At 43.4% G+C, this 10,912-nt stretch overlaps 2 protein-coding genes across 16 annotated transcripts in view; both read right to left on the bottom strand.

The window, feature by feature from the left end:
- Rbs10l2 (ribosomal protein S10 like 2) overlaps positions 1 to 10,912 on the bottom strand; it is a 159,912-nt gene that overhangs the window by 87,794 nt on the left and 61,206 nt on the right. The window lies entirely within an intron of this gene.
- Positions 1 to 10,912, bottom strand: part of L3mbtl3 (L3MBTL histone methyl-lysine binding protein 3) — a 100,931-nt gene that overhangs the window by 68,890 nt on the left and 21,129 nt on the right. For all 15 annotated transcript variants that reach the window (XM_063276392.1, XM_006227696.5, XM_063276409.1 and 12 more), the window contains one exon: positions 6,454 to 6,570. In XM_063276392.1, the coding sequence (XP_063132462.1) occupies positions 6,454 to 6,555 (102 nt within the window). In that variant the 5' untranslated portion in view covers positions 6,556 to 6,570. Of the gene's footprint in view, positions 1 to 6,453; positions 6,571 to 10,912 lie in introns of those variants that run through there.

The raw sequence follows: 10,912 nt of genomic DNA, 5'->3' as shown, positions 1-10,912 counted from the left end.
CAAGAAAGGACACCAGACGGGGACCTCTGGTTGGAAAGTGCAGGTCTGACACTTGGAAAGGTTTGGCTTAAATACTCTTGAAGTAAAAAGGTAGTAATGTCTCTACGAACACACTGGACCTTAACCATCTTCTCCTCTGCTAACATTAATGCCATAATTGACAATTTAAATAGAAAGCAGACATTCGATGTCATCTGGGGACACAGTGAACAGCCCTAAGCCAGACAGCAAGGATGAATGCCTAGGGCTGATGTATGAAACGGGTATGAAGAAGCTATGTGTACACTTGTGGGTCTAGGGTTTGCCATCCCCTCAAAGGCATCCTAAACCCCTGAAACTTAGACAAAATCTGCTCTCCCTATGACTGATCAGCTCAGGGATCAAACCCTCAATGTATGCTCACTCTATGCAGAAAGAGATTGAATTTTCTGGAGGCTTCTCTTTTTAGATTTTGTGTCTTCCACAACATGACTAGTGAAGAGAACTGTCAGGATGAATGGGTGTGCTGGTGTGACTAGATAGCCAATGGTAGGATTCCAGTAAGACTGATACATTTTCTTTAGTTTCCCCAATTAAACTTGTGGGTTCTCAAAGTTTTTATGAAGGCTTCGGAGTGATACAAAATTTCTCAAGTGCTCCACTCTCTAACTGAGAATATCAAATAGTAAACTTTCACAAAAGCAATTCATTAAAGTGAAGACAAGGTTGGCATGGCACCTTTTCTACATATGAATATATCCAGGCCAGTAATTAAACAATTATGCCTCAGAGAGCTGCACGGTGACAAGCTTTTACTTATCCGGCCTGCCCCAAGCCACCTTGGTTGTCCCTGTTCTTTACTTTTGCTTGTAGGGGCAAAAGCCCCTGTCCTTCCTTTTGGGGTCACTTTAATAATAGATCACTAAAAGAAACTATCAAGGTTCTGATTTCCACTTTATTACTTGTGATGTTGAAATAAAAAAAAAAAAAACCCAAGTCCCAATTACCAATGTGTTTAAGGGCAAAGATGTTTGGTCCCTAAACTGTTTTAAACATACATTGAGAAGGCAAAGTCATGCATTAAGAAGAGGGTGTGGGTTTTACAGCTGGCTATTACAGGTCTGTTCTCTGATGAGGAGCAACTCAGGGGAGGATCCCCATTGTACCAAGGGACTCCAAAAGACTAGCTCCTTCTGACTCAGTGGAGTACTTCTCTCTGGAGAAATACTTCAGACGCCATTAGAATTCAGGTAGACTTGCTTGCCTGCGGATCCCATTTCCAGAACTGGGCCTTGTCCTGGACTCTCCTTGTCTGGACTCTATGCCTAGTCCTGCAGTGGTTTGATGTGTCAGGGTAGGGGGAGACAGGGCTGGGGGTGGGGGACAACGGAGGGGTGCGCTCCTCCTCACTGTAGGGTGAGGGGCCTGTGTTAGGGAGACTGGGATGGGGATGAGGAGTTTGGATCGGGGTGTGTGTGTGTGTGTGTGTGTGTGTGTGTGTGTGTGTGTGTGTGTGTGTTTGAGAGAGAGAGAGAGAGAGAGAGAGAGAGAGAGAGAGAGAGAGAGAGAGAGTAAATTCAGGTAGAGAAAGGTCTGAGGCCTTGGGAATCCCTGCTGCCAAGCACCCGTCTGCAGTGACAACTCTACTATGGCTAGCCCAGAGCCCTTACACTATTAAAGCTTATTTGCATCCTCAAGGAACAAACTGTGTATAACTTCTGAAGCTGATTTATGCAGAAATGCTGTGATGACGAGGAGCAAGATCCTTTCCAGACTAGGAGCGGGCACTTGCTATCTCCTGACCCCGTGACCTGCTGCAGTGACTCTGCTTCTGGAAGCCCTGCTCCTGCTCTCTTCCCAGACGCCTTCCCAGAAGTCTTCACGAACAGCATTTTCAGCTCAAAGAATAACTGGTGTTTAATGGCTTCCGGGTCCCTCCAGCTGAAGGAAGTTCCCACCTCTCCAAATGTGTGCGGTTTCCCCATGTCTGTTGATCTTGGCATGCTCTCTGTCTTTAGAAAGCACTGTGGCAGTGTTAAGAGAAACAGTTTCAATAACCCATCAGGGTCTCCTCTGCCCCAGAGCTGCAACAACTAAGTAACAGATGACAGACAATAACTAAGTAACAAATGACAGACAGAAGGGGTTAAATAAAGGGATGAGATATCTGCAGGTAAGGTGCTCCCTCAGAGGGTTAACTTCCTAGTCCTCTCTGTACTTTATTTCAAATAATTACGGATAATTAGCCCAGAATGGAAAGCAGAAAGGGCAGAGAGAAATGTGCCCAAGACAGGAGATGGGGAGGAAACAAAGAAGCACTTAAGTCAAAGGAGACGAGGCCAAAGAAAAGTGGGGGCCCCTATGGAAGAGTCAGGGGAGCTGAGGGGATTGCAACCCCATAGGAAGAACAACAGTGTCAACTAACCTGGAATCCTCAGAGCTCCCAGAGACTGAGCCACTAACCATAGAGCATACATGGGCTGGTTTGTACCCCCAGCACATATGTAGCAGAGGACGGCCTTGTCTGGCCTCAGTGGGAGAGAATGTGCTCATCCTGTAGAAACTTGATGCCCCAGGGAACAGGATGCTGGCAGGGGTGAGGCTGGTGGGTGGTTGGGTGGGGAAGCACCCTCTCAGAAGCAAAGGGGAGGGGTGTGGAATGAAGAACTCGGGGAGGGAGAACTGGAAGGGGAGGGCAACATTTGGAATGCAAATAAATAAAATCATTTAATAAAAATTAAGAAAGAAAGAAAGAAAGAAAGAAAGAAAGAAAGAAAGAGAAAGAAAGAAAGGAAGAAAGGAAGAAAGAGAGAAAGAAAGAGTGGGGGGCCAGAAAACTAAAACCGCTCTGGAGCTAAACACAGAAGAGTCCAGGGACTCGGACTTGGCTATGAAGTAACTACTCAGAAAGTAAAACCAGACAAATAGCAATTCGGTTATCCAGAACCATGTGGCAGTTAACAAGGAACGTTCTTTCATGCTGGAAAAATCTACAGAATGTAAAACCTGTTCCCACACTGGGAAGGTGACCTCTGTGTGAGAGGCCGGGCTGTATCAGCTGGACGACTTCAGTAAGAAGATTTGGGTACCAGCTGTTGGGACACGCACACACCTCTAAATGCACAAACCACTGAAGAGCAACAGTAGCCTGGATGTTGTAGGTGCCCAGCAAGATATGAGGAGGTAGATTTTATGAATTATTCAAAATGTCAACATTTTAGTTTAGTAAAAAACTAATTGTTTAACTACTTAACCAACCAAGATTTTGATATAGAGTCCTGTGTAACATAGTCAGTGTATGGTGTATTACAAAACTTTTCTTGGGGAATTGCAACACGTGTGTCTACTCAATCAAAATAGGAAGCCCATGACAGACCAAAGTACAGATACCACCCCAGTTCAACTTGGTGAACAAATTTATTTATTGGGGTCACTTACAGGAGCAAAAAATAACTCATAGACAGTTGAATCACCAAAGCCCATCCCATCATAGGTGAGAGCTCACAAAGCTGGGACCTGGAACCCTGAACACAGCCTGCAGGTAACTCAACAGGTTGGAGAGGTTGGTCTAAACCACTTCTAGGCAGCTGTGCTGGCCTGATTCTCTGCAGGTCAGCTAGAATGGGAGTCTTCTTTGCAGCCTGAGAGATACTCTTCTCTTCTGAGAGATACTCTCAGCTTTTATTGATTACTCTGGCAAGGAGGGGCCTAGTGAATCTGTTCAGTTTCAGGGACTTCCTGAAGTTACTTTGAGTTGTTTACCTTCCTCCTTAAGGAGCACAGAGGACTGTTTAAATCTCAGGGAACACCTCAAAACACACAAACCATTAAAAAGCAGCAGCCTGACCATTGCTCTTTACACAACAGATAGGCTATGAATCCATTGCTTAGAAAACTTTAAAGCAATCCATACTTCTTAGGAATGGAAATTCCCCATTTACCACCAAAGGCTAACGAAAAGGAAGTGCCTGGCATGTGAAACGTGATGCAGTGAAAATGCGGGCGGATAACGTGCTCACAGGACAACAGAGAAAGACAATTTTCATAAAATAATGTAAAGTCAGAACCTGTATTTGTTTACACCCCTTCGTCAGCTGTCGGCACCGTTTCACAGCTGAGAGTTTACGGATCCTATCGACCCCGTTTCTCGGATAACGCTTACGGCATGTCAGGATTTTAAAGACTCATCCACAGGACTTACTTCCTTATTAATTACATGTATGTGGTGAGGGTGGGGGAGGGGCTGTGAGTGCAGGAACCCTTAGTGTCCAGAAGATGCCCTGGAACTGGCAGTTGTGAGCTACCCAGGCAGTCTAGAGTCTCCTCCAAAGGCAGAACATGCTCTAACTGCTGGGCTACCTCTCCAGTCCCTGACGTTCCGCAACTGGACAAAATTCGCATGCTAATATGGGGCTGATGTTATCGGAGCTTGAGAGATCATCTTTTTTTTTTCTATTTTTAAATGAGTTCGGCTTTCTATGCCCACCACAGGTCGTGCAGGGGGCGCTTGGAGAACGTCAGAACAATGGCTTGATTCCCACTCGGTCCTGGATTTACTCACTGGGCTGCAGAGCTAACATGACCCAGAAGGATTAACTGATTCTATTAACTTCTCATCGCACAAAACCGAAACTGGAAATTTCTTCTTCTTAATAATTTTGAGTGGATACAAAATGTGTGTGCATACTTATGAGTACCATATGCTATTCCCACATGCACATGTAATATGTAATGTTTAGATGGGGGAGTTAGTATTCCCACCTCCTCGAACATTTCTTTTTCTACATGCTAAGAATCTTTGAAATCTTTTTTTAGTTACTTTAAAGTATATCACATATTACTTTAGGCTCCAGTTACCCTATGGTCTAAAGGACTGCCAGATTTAATAGCTCTAACTCTATGTTGGTACCCATTTAAAAATAGTCTCTCCAGATTTCACTAAACCTCACTGTGATAGTTTTGTTTCTTTAATCTCAGACACTGGCACTTTGGCTCAATTAAACCTAAGCCAATCAAAATCTCAAACGTTTTTCCAACGGCAGGCAGATGTTTAAATTGTGCCCTTGAGGATCAGCGAGGGCAGGGACTGGGCTAAGATGTTTGTCAGACAGCCATCAAAAGGATTAGATTTCAAGAAGCCTAAGTTAGGGGCAAAATCGTTCTATCTGAGGCAGCACAGAACAACAAGTCTTACTGAGACAGGCCAAGCGACAGCCTGTTAGAGATACAGGAAGTTCAAACACCTGAGAGACTGAGAACAAACACAAAGTCTAAAAGGCCACAGGCCACAGACAGGTTCAAGGTCCCAGAGATAGGATCACAGCAAAACCACATTAGAAATGAGAAAGCAGGGGCAGCTGGGAGCTTGCACAACTATTCTCCATGGAGCCGCAGAGGTGGTCCTAATGTAGGCTCAGTAGGGGAGGAGACACATGGTGGGCTAGCATATATACAGTGGGCAGACTAGATCCTATAAAGGGTGGAGACACACAGTGAGCTAGCACGTATATAGTGGGCAGACAGACCGGTGAAGGGTGGAGACACATGGTGGGCTAGCATACATGCAATGAGCAGACAGACCCATGAAGAGTGGAGACACATGGTAAATTAGAACATACAGTGGGCAGACTGACCCAGGAAGAGTGGAGACTCACAGTGGGCTAGCATATATATACAGTGAGCAGACTGGCCCATAAAGAGTAGAGACACAAGTAGGCCAGCACATTTACTGTGGGCAGACTGACCCAGGAAGAGTGGAGACACACAGCATAGTGGGCTAGCATATGTACAGTGAGCAGATTGACCTATAAAGAGTAGAGACACACAGTAGGCCAGCCAGCACATATACTGTGGGCAGACTGACCCATGAAGAGTGCCCTTCATGTAAGGTTACAAGAAGAATGTGCTAGTGAACAAGTGATTACACAAAATTCATATTTATCGTATAAATAATTTAAAGACAGTGAAGAGTTCTATTGATTCAAATTATTCATATTGCTTTATCCAGTTTCTATATAAGGACACTAGGACCCAGGGAATGTGGTTATCTATTCAAAGCTACAAAGCCATCACTAAAATATCAAAAAGCTAGCCTTTCTAGGTCTGGCACTGCAATATATATATTGGCCATCATCGTAATAGACAGAGAGCAGAAAGATGGCCCTCCTCAAGGCTCTTGATGATTTCTTCAAACTAAGAACATACTAAAAATATTCTTCAGAGCCCCAACCCAAGAAGTAAAATCTGGCAATCCATTTGTATTACAAGTTATCTTACAAACTTACCGCAGAACACCACACACTGTGTTTAATGCTTTGAGGTTTGGTTTCACGTATATACTCACTGTAAAATAAGCTGACTGCAGATACACAACATATATAAATAAGTAACTATATGTACTTCTTTATGCTCTTATTATATATCATATATATATATATATGTATATACATATAATGTACGATAAAGAAAGCCTACCTTCAAATCACTTCCTGGTAGGGTACCAACGCCATCCTTCCAGTCCATAACACTGAACACATCAAACTCTTGACCACTTGTGGTAGATGAAGATTCAGTCATGATTTACCTGGTAGCCTGGAAGGGGGTAAGAGAGTATAAATACTTCACGTGCACGCTGATTTAGTTAGCATTATCACTTCTGCTTCCTTCAGTTTCCTCGTTGTCTGGATTCATCTGTCTGAAAACAACCACTCCGCAGCATCATAAAAGGGGCTGAGGAGAGAGACCCCTGGTGCAACACTTGCCCAGCAGGCATCACACCCTCCAATCCCTCTGTATATCACATTGCTATTTTACTTTGTGGTGCCAGAAACTGCAGCCAGAGCTGAGAGAAGCACTCACTCTACCACCAAGCTATACCACCAGCTCTATACAACCGTTTCCCCTGAGCATACATACCTGCCTTTTAATTTACAAAGTAAACACTGTAAAAGGCCAAGAACAACAATGGCTACCAAAGACTCGGCATATGGTTCTCTTTCCTTACCGAGGTGAGAATTTCCACCTTTTCGTTTAGACAATTAATGTTCTGTTTGGCATACCCGAGTCATCAACAGCATTGCTACTGCGGCTGGGCCAGTGTGAAGTAAAATGAGGGCTACTTCAATATAAACATTGGGAACTTGCACAGTCAATCTGATCGCTGAGAAGACAGTCACCAAGTCTCTAACGGGCAGGTTGGCAGAGGGCGGGTTGTACATATACTATAACTAACTGGATCAGAAGGTGGTGACTCATTCCTAAGCAGACTCATTCCATGCTACTAAGGACAAAGGACCCTATCAAGGCTGAATGTCCCAGTATAGGGGGATGTCAGGGTGGGGAGGTGGGAGGGATTGGGTGAGGGAGCACCTTCATAGAAGCAGGGGTGGGTGGGATAGCGGGTTTGGTGGGGGACGGGGGCGGGGCTGGGAAATGGAATAACATTTAAAATGTAAATAAAAAATGCGATTAAAAAATTCACGGATTGTTGACTTGTAGATGGTTCCATTTAATATTTACTATTGAGCAGCCATTGACCTCAAGTAGCTGAGCCCTCTGCTAACTATAATCTCAGAAAACGGAATCAAAGACAAGGGAACTGCTAAATGAAATGTAGATCTGAAAGATACCACTTTGGTAGTGGAAAAATAAAGGGGAAATAGAGTCCGTTACTCGGTATGAATCTAACAGTTACATGTCTGACGTACAAACACAGCAAATGTGAATGTGACTTTTCAGAAAGAAATCAAGTTTGATTGACCCGGTTGAAACATCTATGATACTAACAAGCTTCCCAACAGCCAAGAACATGGAAAAGTAGTGATAGAAACGAGAACGGAGCTTAAAATAATTACTGAAATATGACAACGGTTGGAAGATTTACATAGTTCATTGGGAAAATGTTCTCCTAATGACGGAGGTATAACGTTACAGCACTAAGCCCGGGAGGGACTGGCTCTGACTCTCCAATGAATAAATTTTAAGAGAGGGTGAAACCTCAGCCATCGGGTCTCAGATTGCACACCAACCCACCTTTAGGAGAAACTGCCCTTTGTGGAGTTTTGCTGTGGACATCAAAGATTTCCACTATTCCTCAAAGAGAAGCAAAATATCCCTCTCTTTTCCAACCCTGTCTCTGCAGAAAACCAGCCAAAACTACTGCCCGGAATAGAGGAAAGGCAGACACGGCAGTAAGAATCAGCCATTTCCCATAAAGCCAGACATCAGAAAGGCTTGCCAAGCATACACTACACCAACTTCTCTCAGTTACTACTATGTATTTGCTCCCTTTCATGATATGTGTATTATCATACGGTAAGTTTGCTATCATTACTTTTAAGTAAGTAACCAAACAATCTATTTCAGCATAGTAAGTGTCAATCTGCATAGACTATTAGGAAAAATAACTAATTGAATTTTCAATCATTAAGGAGATTTAAGACCAGAAAGCCTAAGAGACGTCACTGTATAGAATAATAATTAGCTTCCCCATAGAGAAGAAATGGGGAGGAGCTCACAGCCAGCAAGTTGAACATGGAACTTAGATCAAAGCACACTTACAAGAAGACACAGCACCCAATCACAAGACACCAACTTGCAAATCGCAAATTATTAAGAAAAGCATTATTAGACAGAGTGTCAGGGGGACACTGCTATTCTTTTTTGTAAAGGAGGGATGATAAACAGTAACACATACTCTTGTTTTATTTTCTTTATATTCTATGCTTATTTCCTGGGTGTGTATCTGTTGAGGCACATGCAGTGCACGTATGGAGGCCAGACAGTAACTTGCATTATCTGGGTTCTGAGAGTTGACCTCAGGACATCAGATTCAGTGGTACTGAGCCACCTCTGGCCCAAGTTTTATTTTGTCAAGAGACAGAGTCCCGCAACTATGCTGGTGTCACGAGTCTCATGCTCTCCTTCCTCTGTGCTGGGGTTACAAGGCCATTCCACCACGCTACGGAGTGCGGTTTTTTTAATGGAAAGTTCTTTTTATATTTTAGTGATACAAACAAATATGGGTAAGTGAAAAGGCATATGAGAAATTTGTCTTCAACTAATCAATGAACTCAAGTGGCCAGATAAAGCTGGCATCGCGCTGGGAATTGTCCATTTGTGGGTAAGATCTTTTGGTGAGTCATGTATATTCTTGATTTTACATCTTTTCAAGTTGTTTTGTTTTTTTCTCTAGACAGAATATTGTTGTGTAATATGCTATTCAAAATTTGGAATGGAAGGAGCTTACGCTGGCCTCGAGGTTATCCTCTTGCCTCAACCTCCCAAATGATGAAATTACACACTCACACCACGATGCCAGCCTCAAGACTTTTTAAGTTAGTCTTTCAATATGTCCTACGCATTTCTAAATAGTCCAAAACAAAACAAAACAAAACTAAACAAAAAACCTCTGTGTTTCTCTGAATGAGAAACTTTCTTCCTTTGAGAATTTCCAGATGTGCCAATGTTCTTTCTCCCCTTCATTGCTTTAAATAAAATATCAACCAAAAGACATTTCTCACTGTATGTAGCGTCCATCACGAGGACCAACCAGACTGAACTGCTACTAAGACTTAATCCTCGGAACAGGAGAGGTGTGAGTGTGTGTGTGTGTGTGTGTGTGTGTGTGTGTGTGTGTAGGATTCTGTGAGAAAAACTGGAAATATTAAATGAATTAAGATTTTGTTTCTATTGCTCTCATAAAACACCATTACCAAAAACAACTAATGGAGGGCAAAATTCATTTGATCTTACAACTCTCATGTCACATATTACTGAGGGAAAAGTCTGGGCAGAAACTCAAGGCAGAAAACCAAAGGAGAAACCTTGGAAGAGTGCTGCTCACCAGCTAATTCCTCACAGCCTACTTTCTTATACCACCTAGGACCACAGGCCCAGGAGTTAATACTGCTCCCAGTTGGCTAGACCCTCCACCATCAATCACTAACCATGAAAACGCCCGCCCTACGGACTGCCCTACAAGCAATCTGACAGGGTTGATTTCTTAAGTGAGGTTCCTCTTCTCAGGTATCTCTGACTTGTGTCAAGTTTACAATAAACAAGCCAGGACAGACCTGCACTTGAGTTGTGAATGAATCCGCCCTCATGAAATAGACTAAGATCTCAGTGACACTGGTGGCGTCATAGAAGAGTGCTGTTCTGATAGAACTTGATACCCCTGCTAGGTAAACAGTGAGTAACCAGAGTTCACAGCACTAGAACCTGCTTCTTCAGTTGGCACTCTCCAAAAGCTGTGGTAAATGTTCACTCTATACAACATATATACATGTGAGTGTGCTTTACACGTCAGCGTTACACAGGGAACTCAGTCTGTAAGGACCCATCAAAACTAGTAAACACCGTTTCCATGCATTTCTTTTACGCTAAGGTCCGTGGACATGTCATCTGAGCTGTCACAGTAAAGGACATTCACCACACTGTCTTTCCCAACATCTCAGTTCGAAACCACTGGCTCCTTTGTCACAGAAGTCTGAAGAGCTACCACAGATTAAATGCTTTCCCACCCACCACCTACTAATCAGGGGGCACGGCAGGCAGCAACACTGTTAAGGGAAGCTGTTTATTTTATGACACCCACGTCTCTCTTGCTGAATTGTTCCCCTGTGCACATGGGCACAAAGACACAAACGCCTTTACCTCTTGTTCCTGCCATGTATGTCATGGGTCAGAAAGGTTTTAACCTTTATTTCTTTTAAGTGTTACCTGATATTATTATACCTAATTCTATGTGTAAGGCAAACTATATCTACAGGCACACACATACACGCACACGTACATACACATACACACACGTACACACACATACACACACACACACACAGAGAAACAGACAGAGACAGAGAGAGAGACAGAAAGAGAGAGAGACAGAGAGAGAGAGACAGAGAGAGAGACAGAGAGACAGAGAGACAGAGAG

The sequence above is a fragment of the Rattus norvegicus genome, chromosome 1 (assembly GCF_036323735.1).
Source record: "Rattus norvegicus strain BN/NHsdMcwi chromosome 1, GRCr8, whole genome shotgun sequence".
Lineage (NCBI taxonomy): Eukaryota > Metazoa > Chordata > Mammalia > Rodentia > Muridae > Rattus > Rattus norvegicus.
The sequence above is the reverse complement of the archived record's forward strand: the minus strand, read 5'-3'. Positions and strand labels throughout refer to the sequence as shown.